We start from the raw sequence: 17,901 nt of genomic DNA, 5'->3' as shown, positions 1-17,901 counted from the left end.
TAGCAGAGAGTTTCTATGCTACCTCGGGGTGTAGTACCTAGCATATCAGAATTCTAGGTACTTTAGGTCTTTAGTAGAGATGATCTTGCAAGACGTCAGCAATTTCTTTAACGTTTGTATGCACTGTGGCAGAGAAAGGATACCCCAATAGAAATAAGTCACTCTGTCTGACTTTTTTTGGGTTATCCTAGGTTCTCTACACACATGCTGCTATGTATGATAATTCTATGTAACTGTATTTGTGTATACCTGAATAAACTTACTGAAGGTGGAGATGTTAGGTGGTGCATATGTAAGAATTGTTACTTATTTGAATACATTAATGTTGGAAATTGTTTCTGTCCCTGAGGGAGCAAGCGTTTAAGAAAAAAAGTTTAGATAGTACGAAGCCATTTTACTGAAGTGTCTCACGAGCTGGTTAGGTACTGGTATGAAATTCCATTTGCATTGGAAAGTAGTTGACGTTGTGAGTACGTCTGATCAACTGTCGAGAGTAATGTAGTTTACTGAAGATTTCTTCGATGAAAGAGCGTTGTTCTTCAAGGAATTCATTGGTACAGATGTTGAGAACTCTTTGGAAAAATGAATGTACGATGCTTAGTTATGGTGTCGTTCAGTGAATGGTAATGTTGAAAATCGTGTTGAATGAAAATTTTACGATAGACTTGAATTAAAGTTCTTTGCAAGACTTGCAGAGCAAAACCTGAAGGAAATGGAGAGTGTCATTGATATTCTCCTCAAGCGTAAATTGAATGGAAACTTCGTCCTGGTTAAATATGCGTTGGATGGCAGAAACCAACTTTTTCCTGAGTAATAATGAGCATACCGTCCATATAGCTAGGTAACGTAACGGAACACGGGGTGAGGGAAGAGATGCATCCGGCTTCAAGATATTCCGCATAAAGGTATGCCAGAAAGTGTTTGTTTTCAGTGATTCTTGTGTGGAGGCACAGTGTAGTGTTATCAATGTCTGTCACACTTTGCATGGAAAATGTTGTTGCATACATCAGCATGGAATCGTTGTCGGTTTCTGAGGTGCCAATTGCAACATTAATGGCACTCTTGTGGAAGGTGTGGGGAAAATGTCTTGGCCAGATCACCAGTACGAAGGATGAGTGGCTGCTTGTTTGTGATATTTAGAGAATACTCTGAGCTTTGCACTTACAGTCTGACAGTCGAAGCTGAAACAATAGGAACGTTAGGTTCATATTACATTCCAAGTTGAGAAATTCAATACTGTTGATTTTAAGATGTTCCAGATCAAAATGTTTGCTGAGGAAAAATGAGCATGTTGTCGATCTAACGCAACAACGTCACACAAGATATTGCCTGCGAAGTACTCAGTTGCGAGGGTTTCTTAGTCTAAATTACTAGGAACAGCGCTGACAGGGTGACCTCATCTCCATTCCAAATCTCTGTTGATAGGTGTCATAGAGGAAAACCTTCTTAGTCATGACACAAATATTGGTTAGATCAATAAAATCTCTGCTAGGCAGAGGAAGGTCCATACTGGAGATTAAAAAAAAAAGCCAACACTAGGTCACAGGGGATGCTAGTAAAGAGAGAGGTGACGTGCGAACCATTATTAGGTAAATGGTAAAGGATATCTATAATTAAGATATTAAACCCCTGGACTTATATCTTGCTCATCTACGTGGAAAGTACCTAGTTTTTTTAATATTAATATCAGCAGTTACACAAACTAGATCACCAGTGTCGCATGTGAGCTTAGCTAATTTTACGAATTATTATTATTATTATTATTATTATTATTATTATTATTATTATTACTATAGTAAGAAAGAAGCGCTAGACCACAAGAGCTATACAGCTAATTTTACGATGTATTGACAGATGTTTAACCAGAGTATAGGCCGACTGGTCATCCTGCAGTTAGTGTCCTCTTACCATACGTCCGCTGTTGTTGAGGCTGATGACGCTATTGTTCTATTGCTTATACTTCTGCTACTTTTATGAAATGTCAGACTTTGTCGGTAAAAGCTTTCAGTTCAGCAACAATTCCCTTCCTGTAGAGCTTAATAACTCTAAAGAAAACGAAACTATTACGAAATAAATGTTTATTCTGCAACGAGTCTCTCTTCTTCGCTCTTGCCGCCTGTTTATTCTGCAACGATTCTCTCTTCTTCGCTCTTGCCGGCTGTTTACTCTGCAACGAGTCTCTCTTCTTCGCTCTTGCCGCCTGTTTATTCTGCAACGAGTCTCTCTTCTTCGCTCTTGCCGCCTGTTTATTCTGCAACGAGTCTCTCTTCTTCGCTCTTGCCGCCTGTTTATTCTGCAACGAGTCTCTCTTCTTCGCTCTTGCCGCCTGTTTATTCTGCAACGAGTCTCTCTTCTTCGCTCTTGACGGCTGTTTATTCTGCAGCGAGTCTCTCTTCTTCGCTCTTGCCGCCTGTTTATTCTGCAACGAGTCTCTCTTCTTCGCTCTTGCCGCCTGTTTATTCTGAAACGAGTCTCTCTTCTTCGCTCTTGCCGACTGTTTATTCTGCAACGAGTCTCTCTTCTTCGCTCTTGCCGCCTGTTTATTCTGCAACGAGTCTCTCTTCTTCGCTCTTGCCGCCTGTTTATTCTGCAGCGAGTCTCTCTTCTTCGCTCTTGCCGCCTGTTTATTCTGCAACGAGTCTCTCTTCTTCGCTCTTGCCGCCTGTTTATTCTGCAACGAGTCTCTCTTCTTCGCTCTTGCCGCCTGTTTATTCTGCAACGAGTCTCTCTTCTTCGCTCTTGACGGCTGTTTATTCTGCAGCGAGTCTCTCTTCTTCGCTCTTGACGGCTGTTTATTCTGCAACGAGTCTCTCTTCTTCGCTCTTGACGGCTGTTTATTCTGCAACGAGTCTCTCTTCTTCGCTCTTGACGGCTGTTTATTCTGCAACGAGTCTCTCTTCTTCGCTCTTGCCGCCTGTTTATTCTGCACCGAGTCTCTCTTCTTCGCTCTTGCCGGCTGTTTATTCTGAAACGAGTCTCTCTTCTTCGCTCTTGCCGGCTGTTTATTCTGAAACGAGTCTCTCTTCTTCGCTCTTGCCGACTGTTTATTCTGCAACGAGTCTCTCTTCGCTCTTGCCGCCTGTTTATTCTGCAACGAGTCTCTCTTCTTCGCTCTTGCCGCCTGTTTATTCTGCAACGAGTCTCTCTTCTTCGCTCTTGCCGCCTGTTTATTCTGCAACGAGTCTCTCTTCTTCGCTCTTGCAGCCTGTTTATTCTGCAACGAGTCTCTCTTCTTCGCTTTTGACGGCTGTTTATTCTGCAGCGAGTCTCTCTTCTTCGCTCTTGACGGCTGTTTATTCTGCAGCGAGTCTCTCTTCTTCGCTCTTGACGGCTGTTTATTCTGCAACGAGTCTCTCTTCTTCGCTCTTGCCGCCTGTTTATTCTGCAGCGAGTCTCTCTTCTTCGCTCTTGACGGCTGTTTATTCTGCAACGAGTCTCTTCTTCGCTATTGACGGCTGTTTATTCTGCAGCGAGTCTCTCTTCTTCGCTCTTGACGACTGTTTATTCTGCAACGAGTCTCTCTTCTTCGCTCTTGACGGCTGTTTATTCTGCAGCGAGTCTCTCTTCATCACTCTTGACGGCTGTTTATTCTGCAACAAGTCTCTCTTCTTCGCTCTTGACGGCTGTTTATTCTGCAACGAGTCTCTCTTCTTCGCTCTTGCCGCCTGTTTATTCTGCAGCGAGTCTCTCTTCTTCGCTCTTGCCGCCTGTTTATTCTGCAGTGAGTCTCTCTTCTTCGCTCTTGCCGCCTGTTTATTCTGCAACGAGTCTCTCTTCTTCGCTCTTGACGGCTGTTTATTCTGCAGCGAGTCTCTCTTCTTCGCTCTTGACGGCTGTTTATTCTGCAACGAGTCTCTCTTCTTCGCTCTTGCCGCCTGTTTATTCTGCAACGAGTCTCTCTTCTTCGCTCTTGCCGCCTGTTTATTCTGCAACGAGTCTCTCTCCTTCGCTCTTGCCGCCTGTTTATTCTGCAACAAGTCTCTCTTCTTCGCTCTTGCCGCCTGTTTATTCTGCAACGAGTCTCTCTTCTTCGCTCTTGCCGCCTGTTTATTCTGCAACGAGTCTCTCTTCTTCGCTCTTGCCGCCTGTTTATTCTGCAACGAGTCTCTCTTCTTCGCTCTTGCCGCCTGTTTATTCTGCAACGAGTCTCTCTTCTTCGCTCTTGCCGCCTGTTTATTCTGCAACGAGTCTCTCTTCTTCGCTCTTGCCGCCTGTTTATTCTGCAACGAGTCTCTCTTCTTCGCTCTTGCCGCCTGTTTATTCTGCAACGAGTCTCTCTTCTTCGCTCTTGCCGCCTGTTTATTCTGCAACGAGTCTCTCTTCTTCGCTCTTGCAGCCTGTTTATTCTGCAACGAGTCTCTCTTCTTCGCTCTTGCCGCCTGTTTATTCTGCAACGAGTCTCTCTTCTTCGCTCTTGCCGCCTGTTTATTCTGCAACGAGTCTCTCTTCTTCGCTCTTGCCGCCTGTTTATTCTGCAACGAGTCTCTCTTCGCTCTTGCCGGCTGTTTATTCTGCAACGAGTCTCTCTTCGCTCTTGCCGGCTGTTTATTCTGCAACGAGTCTCTCTTCTTCGCTCTTGCCGCCTGTTTATTCTGCAACGAGTCTCTCTTCTTCGCTCTTGACGGCTGTTTATTCTGCAACGAGTCTCTCTTCTTCGCTCTTGCAGCCTGTTTATTCTGCAACGAGTCCCTCTTCTTCGCTCTTGCCGCCTGTTTATTCTGCAACGAGTCTCTCTTCTTCGCTCTTGCAGCCTGTTTATTCTGCAACGAGTCTCTCTTCTTCGCTCTTGCCGCCTGTTTATTCTGCAACGAGTCTCTCTTCTTCGCTCTTGCCGCCTGTTTATTCTGCAACGAGTCTCTCTTCTTCGCTCTTGACGGCATTAGGCTACTTGGATCTGGTTACTGCTGTTGCTCTTATGTAACTACTGATGATGTTGGGCAATTGTGCAGAAATTATTTTAATGTTTTTACTACTGGTGTTGCTGTTGATGCTGCTGCTGATACAGCTGCTGCTGCGGTGGTAGCTAATGGTATTGCTACAACTGGTATTGTAACTGCTGCTGCGGTGGTAGCTAATGGTATTGCTACAACTGGTATTGTAACTGCTGCTGCGGTGGTAGCTAATGGTATTGCTACAACTGGTATTGTAACTGCTGCTGCGGTGGTAGCTAATGGTATTGCTACAACTGGTATTGTAACTGCTGCTGCGGTGGTAGCTAATGGTATTGCTACAACTGGTATTGTAACTGCTGCTGCGGTGGTAGCTAATGGTATTGCTACAACTGGTATTGTAACTGCTGCTGCCGTGGTAGCTAATGGTATTGCTACAACTGGTATTGTAACTGCTGCTGCGGTGGTAGCTAATGGTATTGTTACCACTGGTATTGTAACTGCTGCTGCTTTCCTGTTCTTTGTGAGGATGCTGCTAATGTTGTTGCTGTTGCTACTGTTATTCTTGTAGCTGTTGATGCTACTGTTGTTGCTCCTCTTGCTATCAGTACAACTAGTACTGTGACTGCAACGGTTTTGCTGTTCTTGCTGCAGTAGTTGCTAATTATGCTGTTGTTGCTGTTGATGCTGTTGTTCTTGGTGCTCCTGTTGATACTGTTGTTGCTGGTGCTGCTGTTGATACTGTTGTTGCTGTTGCTGCTGTTGATACTGTTGTTGCTGTTGCTGCTGTTGATACTGTTGTTCTTGGTGCTGCTGTTGATACTGTTGTTGTTGATACTGTTGTTGCTGTTGTCGCTTGTACTGCTGTTAATTAATACTGCTGTCGTTTGTACTGCTGTTGATGTTGCTGTTGTTGCTTATACTGTTGTTGATACTTTGTTGCTGTTGTCGCTTGTACTGCTGTTAATACTCTTGTCGCTTGTACTGTTGCTGATGCTGCTGTTGCTGTTGTTGCTTAAATTGCTGTTGATACTACTGACGCTGTTTCCTGTTGGTGCTGCCGTTGAAACTGTTGCTGTTGCTGAAACTGTTGCTGCTGTTGATACTGCCGTTGTTGCTGGCGTCGCTGTTTCGTGTTCGTTTAGTCTTCCTCACACAAACAACGTTTATAACAAAAAAAGTCAGAGATCAGAGTCATCCTATTGACTGGTCTTCTGCTAAAACTGTCTTCCCTACTTCCAACTTTCACAGTCGCCGTCTGGTTGAATCCTCTCTAATACACAACTTTCCTTGTATGAATCTTAGTCGTGTCTTTGTCTCTGTAGATGCCTTCTTTTCCCATTACATTGTAAAATGCTCCAAACTTCAGAAACTCCGTGACTTAACCTTAATCTTATTTTCCCCTTCTCCCTTTCCCCTTTCCTCTTTCTTATTTGAGTTTCTTCTGCCATGGGTATTTGTCTTTTATTGTTTATCCCCTCCCCCTCTGTGTTCTTTCTCCTACCCTTAGTGGGCCCCTAGCTCCCTTGTGAGCCCTTAGCTCCCTTGCGCTCCCCTAGCTCCCATGTGGGCCCCTAGCTCCCTTGTGGGCCCCTAGCTCCCTTGTGGCCCTTAGCTCCCTTACAGTGCTCCTCTTAGTCTTCGACTCCACTACTACTACTACTACTACTACTACTACTACTACTACTACTACCTCTCTTCCACCTTACCTACTACCTCTCTTGACCCGTCCCTGTCTGCTGGCCTATATATGCTCCTTCTTTCTCTCCTTTTCGTCAGTGTGACTTTGTAAATGGTCCAAGTCGGACAGAAACGTCGTCATAAGCTCCTCTGTTCTATGTTCGGGTTATCTGTGAAACAACGTTTCCAGGTATTGTTTATTTTAATTAACAAAAATAATGTTCATATAAAGATGTTTGTTGACAGCAAAATATAAAAAATATAAAACATACATAAACACACACACAAACACATTCACGAAATAAACACTCGTGGAAACTAAAGGGAAAATAAACATTCTCCTCTCCTGGGTACAGATTTTATCTGGTGATAATGAGAGGCATCAGCAGCATCTCCTCTGCTGCTTCAAGTTTAGTTGATAGCAACTTCCTCTGGCTGTCATGGACTCCAGCAATTCCTGCCAGAAAACTGTGTGACTTTATACATGCATGTATGTGTTTATGTATGTATGTATGTATGTATATATGTGTGTATGTATATGTGTGTGTGGGTGTTACTGCGAAAAAGTAGTGAGCTTCAAAGCGCTTTCGTAATTTCTCACATTATCAAGGAACTGTAATAATAAAAGAACGGCTTAAGCCTTCTAAGGCCAAGATGACACCACACTGTCATTATCCGACACCTCACCCGTTCCTTTATGATGATGCGGGTAAGATGGTCAAAGACTTTTCAAATATACCTGAAATTCATTCCAAATTTTATTAATTATAAGTGAATCTAATTTGTATAATCCTAAACCAATATTCACATTAAAATCGAAAGTGTTTTATGAAGCTTGATTCAATTATTTTTCTCTTAGCCATAGAACTGCTTGTTACAGTTTTCTCGGCTTTTCGAAAATCAATTGGATGGTTAAAATCTCTCACCTGTATAAGCGGAAAATTTGACTCGAGTCTAGTTGTAATGCTGTATTTTATTACAAATTTTTATAAGACGGGGTAATGATCTGAAGAAGGATACAGTCAGAATGTAGTTGCTGTTTGCTGCCCGTCTTGTTGTGTAGAAGCTAACTTCTTCCTCCCTCTTCACTCTCTCTCCTCTGCACACTGTAACCCACTTCTCATATCAAACCCTTATTCTAATCCACACCGTGAATTTATATATATACATTATTTCCCTGATTCTCCCTCCATAGTTAATCATTAAATATTACTGTTGCCTCTTCCATAGCTCTAGTTCTCTCAGATATTCTAAACTTAATCTCATTCACACCACACTGAAATTCTCTTATCCACTTCAGCCTTGTTCCAGAGCTTGGATATCCAGACTCTTTTTATTCGTAAAATTCCAATTAGTTCGTTTGTATTATTCGTATTACAATCCCACATTCAAACGTTCCAGCCTTAAATTTTTCTTTTTCCATGATTTAGTAATTAATTCAGAAGAGGTTAACAGTTCCTTGCTTTCGAAAGTTTAGTCGCCTTTTACGATACGCAAAGTTTACGGCGGAAGGATTCTACTCCACTTCCTCATGGAGATAAAAGGAAATATTACATGAACAAGAACAATTAGGAAATTATATGTCAGATGTTTGTGAATACAATTTCACATGAATAACGGAGCGTGTTTTATGAGCTAAGTGTAATTAGTAAAATGTGACACAGACACACACACACACACACATCAACCAAATAACTGCTGCAGCATATGGGCGCCTGGCAAACCTCAGAACAGCATTCCGACATCTTAATAAGGAATCGTTCAGAACCCTGTACACCGTGTACGTTAGGCCCATATTGGAGTATGCGGCACCAGTTTGGAACCCACACCAAGCCAAGCACGTAAAGAAACTAGAGAAAGTGCAAAGGTTTGTAAAAAGACTAATCCCAGAGCTAAGAGGTATGTCCTATGAGGAGAGGTTAAGAGAAATCAACCTGACGACACTGGAGAACAGGAGAGGTAAGGGGGACATGATAGCGACATACAAAATACTGAGAAGAATTGACAAGGTGGACAAAGACAGGATGTTCCAGAGATGGGACACAGCAACAAGGGGACACAGTTGGAAGTTGAAGACACAGATGAATCACAGGGATGTTAGGAAGTATTTCTTCAGCCACAGAGTAGTCAGGAAGTGGAATAGTTTGGGAAGCGATGTAGTGGAGGCAGAATCCATACATAGCTTTAAGCAGAGGTATGATAAAGCTCACGGTTCAGGGAGAGTGACCTAGTAGCGACCAGTGAAGAGGCAGGGCCAGGAGATTGGAATCGATCCCTGCAACCTCAACTAGGTGAGTACACACACACGTGCACACACACACACCCACACACACACACACACACACACACACACACACACACACACACACACACATATATATATATATATATATATATATATATATATATATATATATATATATATATATATATATATATAATATATATATTATGCAACTATTGCAAACCAAGCTATACAGGATGCAAAACAACCATGGCGGGAGTAGAATGATAGCTCTAGGCCTTTCCTGTTGCAGTCAACATATTATCAGGAGCTTGCAAAATTGCAGAAATCAGGAGGATGTCCAAACAAGTATTTTTCCCAAAGGACCGTCTTACTGGAGTGATGATGGTCCTCTGGCTACGTACGTGCTTAGACATCCTCCTGTTTTCACCAATTTTGCAATCTCCTGATGATGTGATGATTGCAACACAAAAGGGCTACAGGTAGCATTCTGCTTCCCCCGTGTTTTTTGCATATATATATATATATATATATATATATATATATATATATATATATATATATATATATATATATATATATATATATAATGTATACTATGTATATACGTCGTACCGAATATGTAAAACTGGTCAATTAGCAAGAACTCATTTAAAATTAAGTCCTTTCTAAAATTTTCTCTTATACGTTTAAAGATATATTTTTTTCATTAATGTTAATGTAAAAGTTTTTAATTTTGCTCCAAAAGAATCTTAGAAAACTTACCTAACCTTTTTATAATAAGAACAATTTATTTTAGCCTAACCCAACTAAATATATTTTAGATTTGTTTACAGTAATTTAATACTAAACAAACACAGTGAAATATATTTTTTTCGTTAGGTTCAGAGTGATTTTGGCGAAATTATTGCATACACAAATTTTCATTTGTCCTATATGGCAAGATGAGCGTTGCTGTTTAAGCCAAGATCGCAAGTTCTGCCTATTCGGCACGACATATATATATATATATATATATATATATATATATATATATATATATATATATATATATATATATATATATATATATATATGCAAAACAACCACTCTGAAAAAATAGAGAAATTCCAAGCGCTTTCGTGACTACTCACATTATCAAGGAACTATGAAAGTAAAGCATCCAAGGAAGCTATATAAGGGGTCAGGCCAGCACCTCACTATCAGATCCCACAACGGTTAAACACCTGACGCGCGCCGACCCAACTTGGATAGGTCCTTTGCACAACTCACCCCACAAACTATTCTACCCAAGAAAATTTAAAAATTATTTGTCCAGTGTATTATTATATTCTTCCCAAATTCTATTAATTATAAATGGATCTAATTTATATAAACCAAAGGAAATATTCATATTATTGTCAAAACTGCTTTTTATGAAACAAGATTCAATTATATTCCTGTCGACCATGGACCTGCTTGATACTACTTTCTCAACTTTTTGAAAATCAATTGGATGGTTAAAATCTCTTACATGAATAAATAGAGCATTGGAATCTTGTCCAGTTCTAATGCTATATTTATGTTGTTTTAATCTTAGTTCGAGATTTTTACCAGTTTGACCGTAATAGTGAGGTGCTGGCCTGACCCCTTATATAGCTTCCTTGGATGCTTTACTTTCATAGTTCCTTGATAATGTGAGTAGTCACGAAAGCGCTTGGAATTTCTCTATTTTTTCAGAGTGGTTGTTTTGCATATTCCGAAATCACCTGTTTACTGTGATCTTATTGCATATATATATATATATATATATATGTATGTATATATATATATATATATATATATATATATATATATATAATGTATACCGGAGAAAATACACATTATAAGGACATAAATTAAAAAGAAATTAAAGGTATAAGCTATATAAAAATACCGGGTTATTAGTTTAGTAACTGTCAGAAGCCATGAAACAGTTGACGATGACTGATGACTGTGAAGACAAAAATTTCGTTTCAGGTTTCACAATAAATTGTAAATACATTTTCACAGAAAGTTTTAAAGAATATGTTGCTAAGTGACGAGTTTAACCTAATAAAAAGTACAGTAAAGAGAGTAACAATAACTCAAAATGACGAGGAACAGCAGCATCAAGTGTGCTTTGAAAAAAACGAGCACTTGGACATATTTATCAGAAAACGTTTCGGACCTTAATCAAGGTCCCAGGATCAAAACGCTTTCTGAGAAATATGTCCTAGTGTTTTCTTACGTGTCTTTCTAAACCAATTTGTCTGTATGTATTACCAAGGTTTACAACATCAAATGTACCTTGAAAGCACACTAACTGTACGGAACTGTCATTCTCAGCTATACTAAGTCTGATGAGGCGCGTCAGAAGTGTCATGATGAGGAGGAAGCTGTTTACCTGGTGAGGGTTGCGGGTGTCAACGCCCCCGCGGCCTGGTCTGTGACCAGCTGTGACCAGCTGTGTGGCTGACAACGAGATAAAACTGTTAAGTCCAGGTCAACAGTACGGTGATCGAGAGTTCTTTAATAACACTAAATGGTGGTTACATTAATAAGAAAAAAAAAACGAAAATTTAGAACACAACCCATTAAAAATAAGTTTGCCATAAACCTGTTCACAAAAAAAAAAACTGTAGTTTTCTCATTACTAACGTCCAAAAATAAAGTTTTCTTTACTAATATTTCTAAAATCTCAATATTAGACTGATTCAAGATCAAATAATCAACATTTTTCTGTAAACTTTGTGTAACGCTAGAAACCCTGTACGTAAATGCACGTGAAAGGAATAGTGCAGAGTGCGGCATTAACATACAGTTGTATGTTAGAGCAAACCTGAAGTGAATCAAAAGAGATATTCATAAGTTATCAGTAACGACTAATATCCCAATTTCTTAAACAAAAAATGGGAAAATAGGATATATACAACCCAATACCAATTTAAACATTCCACTTAGAAACAAGAAGTTTGAAGCTAGACTGAAGAAGCATTCTCTAGTTTTTATACATAGAGGCAAGTTACTTAAAAAAAAACACTTTAACATTAAGTTTAAAGTTGCTTCTAAGTTGCATTATTAAGTTATCAGAGTTGATGGACGAGGCACTCCGAAATTATTGTATGGAAACCATTATATAAATTTTCCCATTTTTTCCCATAAGAAAGCAGTGGAAGACGAGAACATTGTAAGTGACAAAGTGTTGGTTCCGGTGTTTATTCTTAAAATATTTAGGGATTCACTAAACTCGTGAAAATTAATGACCCGAGTTTTGAATATTTCTCAATTTATCTTTTTTTTTTTTTTTTTAATTTTCTATTGTATTTAAAGCCTTTGTGGCTTAGCGCTTCTTTTTGATTATAATAATAATAATACTATTGTATTTAAAATTCTCTGCTATCCTCTAAGGGGGAAAAAAATTTGGCTCTGTGTTCTTTTTATGAAATTACAATTCGATAAAAAAATCTATAAAATTGGCAAATTGGCCCTTACAAAGGCCGAAATTAATTAAAAAGATATTTCTAATTAAGTTGCAACCTTGCTTAAATATTTGAAGCCTATTAGAAGAGATATTCTCTAGTTATTACATGCACTCTAGTTATTACATGCACTCTAGTTATTACAAGCACTCTAGTTATTACATGCACTCTAGTTATTACATGCACTCTAGTTATTACATGCACTCTAGTTATTACCTGCACTCTAGTTATTACATGCACTCTAGTTATTACATGCACTCTAGTTATTACATGCACTCTAGTTATTACATGCACTCTAGTTATTACATGCACTCTAGTTATTACATGCACTCTAGTTATTACATGCACTCTAGTTATTACCTGCACTCTAGTTATTACATGCACTCTAGTTATTACATGCACTCTAGTTATTACATGCACTCTAGTTATTACCTGCACTCTAGTTATTACATGCACTCTAGTTATTACCTGCACTCTAGTTATTACCTGCACTCTAGTTATTACATGCACTCTAGTTATTACATGCACTCTAGTTATTACCTGCACTCTAGTTATTACATGCACTCTAGTTATTACATGCACTCTAGTTATTACATGCACTCTAGTTATTACATGCACTCTAGTTATTACATGCACTCTAGTTATTACATGCACTCTAGTTATTACATGCACTCTAGTTATTACATGCACTCTAGTTATTACCTGCACTCTAGTTATTACATGCACTCTAGTTATTACATGCACTCTAGTTATTACATGCACTCTAGTTATTACCTGCACTCTAGTTATTACATGCACTCTAGTTATTACATGCACTCTAGTTATTACCTGCACTCTAGTTATTACCTGCACTCTAGTTATTACATGCACTCTAGTTATTACCTGCACTCTAGTTATTACATGCACTCTAGTTATTACCTGCACTCTAGTTATTACCTGCACTCTAGTTATTACATGCACTCTAGTTATTACATGCACTCTAGTTATTACATGCACTCTAGTTATTACATGCACTCTAATTTAGGTTTTCAAGTATTATAAATGAAGTTAATGCATTGAGAAAATTACCTGCACTCAAAATAAACTTAGTGGACACTAACCTGACAGAATTGCATCAGCCATTAAATATCAGACCATTTAGACTTTAATATATTTCTTGTGATTTAATGGGAATCAAAATTTCACAAAAATTTTCACATTAAAGTGGCAGATGTACACACTAGAATTTCACTCTTCGTCGACGTCGAGTTAGCAGGAACCTTTTGATTTCTTGAACGTTTGTAGCCATGCAACTGAGTTTAGGTAAGATTTGTCAGGAAACTGGACAAGTGTTTCTTGATACTGGTTTTAGTCATATGATGACCCACCACTAGAGCTTTTGGTTATCTGACCAAGGCCTTCCGCTGGCTTTCCCCTCCACCCTTTTGGAAGTTATTAGAGTTATTTCACAGGCAATGTGGCATCAGTCAATTATCAGTAAAAATTTGCCTTAGTTACTGTACAAGAGAATTTAAAATTTAAAGCTGATTATAGTAGAGTTTCTCGTATGATCAAGTGAAATAGAGAGGAAAAGATATACGACGATAAAATGGAAAAATTTCCGGAAACCATTTAAGTCTCCCTTCGGGGATACCTAATAAAAATGTATCGTCTTTATACTGACTTTAAAAAATCTGTTTAAATTCTAATGGACAACAATGAAGACTTTTTTTTTCATAAAAAAATATGAGAATATTGGTGAAAGCGGGACTCCGAGGTTTTCTCATAACTGCACTATCATCCTAGCTATTTACCTGAATATTAAACGAGAAAAATATCTGTTAAGTGCAAAAGTTAGCATTTGAGTAGCATTACAGCCACATACCCAGTGTTATTACTGAGTCAGTTCCTCACAACATATGTTAACAGTTTCAGTGTCCACTAAAAAAATCTAAACATATCCAATGCAAAAAAAAAAAAAATCTATACACGAGATTTTGGGCGTACATTTCACTTGCATTTCTGCCATAGGAAAAGAGGGCAGAGCTTGTGATAGCTTAATGTACTGGAACCTGTCTTGCTCCATTGTTCCCCACCATGCCTGCTGCATAATCCTACGGGTTTAGCGCTTCCCCTTGATTATAATAATCCCCACCATGCCAGGATTCAGTGCTCTGCCAGAGCTCGGTGAAGAAGGATGTTTGTTAGTTGTTCCTCAGTGCACCTTTTTCACGAACTTTGCCACACTGTATCTCCACTCCAAGTAGTCAGAATGAGTCGAACTTAATTTTCAATTGCAGAGAAAATCAATGCATTCACCCTATTAGAGCAAGGCATGTCTGTGACATGCGTAGCCGCAGACCTGATGGGGACGAGGATGGCAATTTACAACCTCAAGAAAGCATCTACCTCACTCCCACCTAGCACCGTACCACCCTGGAAGCTGGCCTCTGGGGCCCCCAGGACCTGATAACACTTCAGTAACAACACTGCGACTAGCCGAGGATGTTTTCTAAAATGGTTATTTGTATCGTTCTTGCAGGCGGGGTTCAATGATAAGGGCTTTATTTGCGATATTTGGGTACACAGGCCCTCGCTGGCATGGCCCCTTGGGGCCATGCCAGCAAGGGAGAGAGGAGTAGGCCTTGTTGACTCTAGGATACCTAGACGCCGAGTGAGAGGCAGGGGCAGCCAGGCTGGAGAGGCATGCCCACCGAGAGGCCTGGACTCTGGTGGAAGCTATGAGAACTAGGCATGTAGGCTCACTGGCTACATTTCGCTCGGCCACCTACCACATGGTCGGCCCCGACTATGACTGGCGGAAAAAAAAATCGGTCTCTCTCGCAGGAGCAGGGCACAGAATACAAAATAAAAATATATATATATATACATATGAACATAGAAAAAAAACTTCCTACATGGATGGAAGAAAAAAAAGGTAGGGGTGTGCTTAAAATAACATTGTGGTCATAGGCAGTGAGCATGGAGGGGTATCACTGCACGCCTTCCTGCGTCTGGACAGATACTGAAACACAGGAGACATCGCTGCGGCTGAGCTGTGGGGTAACAGGGTGCGGTCTCCTCTGAAACGGTGAAACAGTCATCGTAGGAGTGGCTGCAGGATTCACTCATCCTGAGGCACAGCCTGCTGGTGCCCTCGAGTGAGGCGTCGTCAGCACTCAGCAACTGGGCAGAACTACTTCTGGCAAGTGACTCAGGAGGACATTTCTTGACTGGTACTGTCGCTGGGGCTGTCACTGCCAGCGAGTATGAAGTGTGGCAGAGACGACTCGGCGAAACGTCATAACAGCATAACCCGTACTGCAGTGAGCGGGCAACCAGTCAAATTGACATCATCTTTGTGCAGGCTGCTCACTGAAGCTATGACACGAGGCTGACACAGCGCCTGCTGTCAGGGTCTAATTGCGGCTTGACAAGTGTCAATCTCTCGGCAGTTGGAGTTATAGCAGAGGTTAGTCTAAGTGTCCCCAGACTGGTTCTCTACATATAACTGCTCTGAAGGTCAGGAGGTGAACTGAAACAAATCTCGATGGGAATCGTAGCGGGTACGATTCTGTAGGGCGTCATGAGTGGTGTACAAGGGGCCCAGACACTCTGAACTGATGCCGGGGTCCGGGTGCAGACCTGTGGTCCACACACAGCTGGGCTCTAGACCACACAGAACACACGGAAAACTGCACACACTGCACATGTAGTTACAATATGACGCTTTTCTGTGCGAAAATCGACACTAAGCTATACACTAACATGTGAGAACACTGACTGAGAGGAATTAATTAACAAGCACCCAGCAGAGCTAGGTGTGTTACCTTGATCCGAGGACATACGGTGGTGTGGGTGCCTCTGAGCTAATTTCATTCTAGTCCCCGTTTGAGCCAATGGTTTGGTGCCACCACGATCATCCCCATCCCCCATATGGTGAGTACAACTAGGTGAGTATACACACACACGTAACACTATTCTACACACCATGTGCTTTATAGCTACAGTAGTCTTTTCTCTCAGTGGTAGTGGTACAGGAGTACCTGTAGTCTGGCTCTACTTCAACAGTGGTGATACAGGGATACCTGTAGTCTCCCTCTCCTTCAACAGTGGTTGTGAAGGAATAACTGTAGTTTCTCTACTTTAACAGTGGTGATGCAGGAATAACAGTAGTCTCCCTCTCCTTCAACAGTGGTGGTGCAGGAGTTTGAGGTTCGGGTCTACGACGAGTACGTCATCCGAGGCAACACGGCCGTACTTCGATGTGTGGTCCCATCATTCGTCCGCGATCTGGTATCTGTGACTGCCTGGGTCCGAGACCATGCCTATCACATCTACCCCTCCGCCCATGGTGGTAAGTACCCTACCCTGTGTTTCGTGGGTGTGATGATGAAATTGTTTTCGTGGGCGTGACACGGAGCTGGTCCTTGTAGGCGACAGCCACAGTGTTCTCGAGGGCTTTGGTGAGAGCCTGGTTTGTGGGGCCAATCGCAGTCTTTAGCCCCAAAACGAACTAGTACGTAAACTTTCCGAAAACCGCCACTTGTCACGATAAGTTCTCACATCGCTCACTGTTTTCACCCTCGGTTCATGATCAACTGTCATTGTAATCTCACTTGTCATCATCTTCAGCGCATTATAGGTTGTCATTTCATTTACGATTATCCCTTTCATCTGATTAGTTGTCATGTCATTCATTGTAATCACCTTCAGATCATGGTTGTGTAATTAACAATTGTTAGATAGACCGAAACTTTAAAAGTTCCAGAGTCACAGAAATAGAGAAACTGTAAATAAATCAAACAAAACTGTAATGCACCGAGTTAGTTTGATCTGAATCAACGACTTTCATTTACAACCATGAAAGACGATGTCTTCGAGCTATGGATATGGTCTACAGAAGAGGAAAAAGATTATTTTCCAGTACAAGTAGACCATAAACAGGGATTTATGATGTTTCCATGGTTGTTTAACATATTTAGACGGAGGTTGTAAAAAGAAGTGAATGCTAGGATGTTGAGGAAAGGTGTGGGATTAAAATATACAAAGTCTGAATCAAAGAGGGAGTTGTCACAGTTGCGTTTTGCCGATAAAATTGTGTTTTTCGAAGATTTTAAAGAGAAGTTGCAAAGGATAGTTGCCGTATTTGGGTGGGTGTGTATAAGGAAATTAAAAGTGAATATAGAAAAGAGAAAGGCGATGGGGGTAATAAAAAATAGCAAATGAAAGATTGGATATCAGATCTTGAGGAGGGAGTATGAAGGAAGTGAATGTGCTAAGATATTTGGGAGCAGACTTGACGGTGGATTGTCAGTGAAAGACGAAGTGAGTCATAGAACTGACGTGGGGGAAAATGTGGAAGTTAAACTGAGGAGTCTGTTGAGACAAAGAATGTTATCCATAGAGGCAAAAAGGGGAATGTATAAGTGGTACCAACCCTTTTACATGGGTGGAAATCATGGGTGGTGAATATTGCAGCGAGAAGACAGTGGTTTTGTGTCAGAGGTAAATAAGTTTAATTTACTCCTGAAGATCATAGTACCTATTAAGTTTCCTGTGCGTTCAGGCAAATTCTGACATAGTAAAATAATAAAAACAACTTGAAATCGTTGGAATCATGTCATAA

The 17,901-nt window shown here is 40.5% G+C and overlaps 1 protein-coding gene across 1 annotated transcript in view; it reads left to right on the top strand.

Moving 5' to 3' along the window:
- LOC128693439 (cell adhesion molecule Dscam1) overlaps nt 1-16,810 on the top strand; it is a 726,913-nt gene extending 710,103 nt beyond the window's left edge. Inside the window, exon 4 of the mRNA XM_070097271.1 lies at nt 16,468-16,810. Within this exon, the coding sequence (XP_069953372.1) occupies nt 16,468-16,688 (221 nt within the window). The 3' untranslated portion in view covers nt 16,689-16,810. The remainder of the gene's footprint in view (nt 1-16,467) is intronic.
- The last annotated feature ends 1,091 nt before the right edge of the window (nt 16,811-17,901 follow it).

This window comes from Cherax quadricarinatus, chromosome 57, assembly GCF_038502225.1.
Source record: "Cherax quadricarinatus isolate ZL_2023a chromosome 57, ASM3850222v1, whole genome shotgun sequence".
In the NCBI taxonomy this organism is placed as follows: Eukaryota; Metazoa; Arthropoda; class Malacostraca; order Decapoda; family Parastacidae; genus Cherax; species Cherax quadricarinatus.
This window is presented reverse-complemented; position numbering and strand designations above follow the sequence as displayed.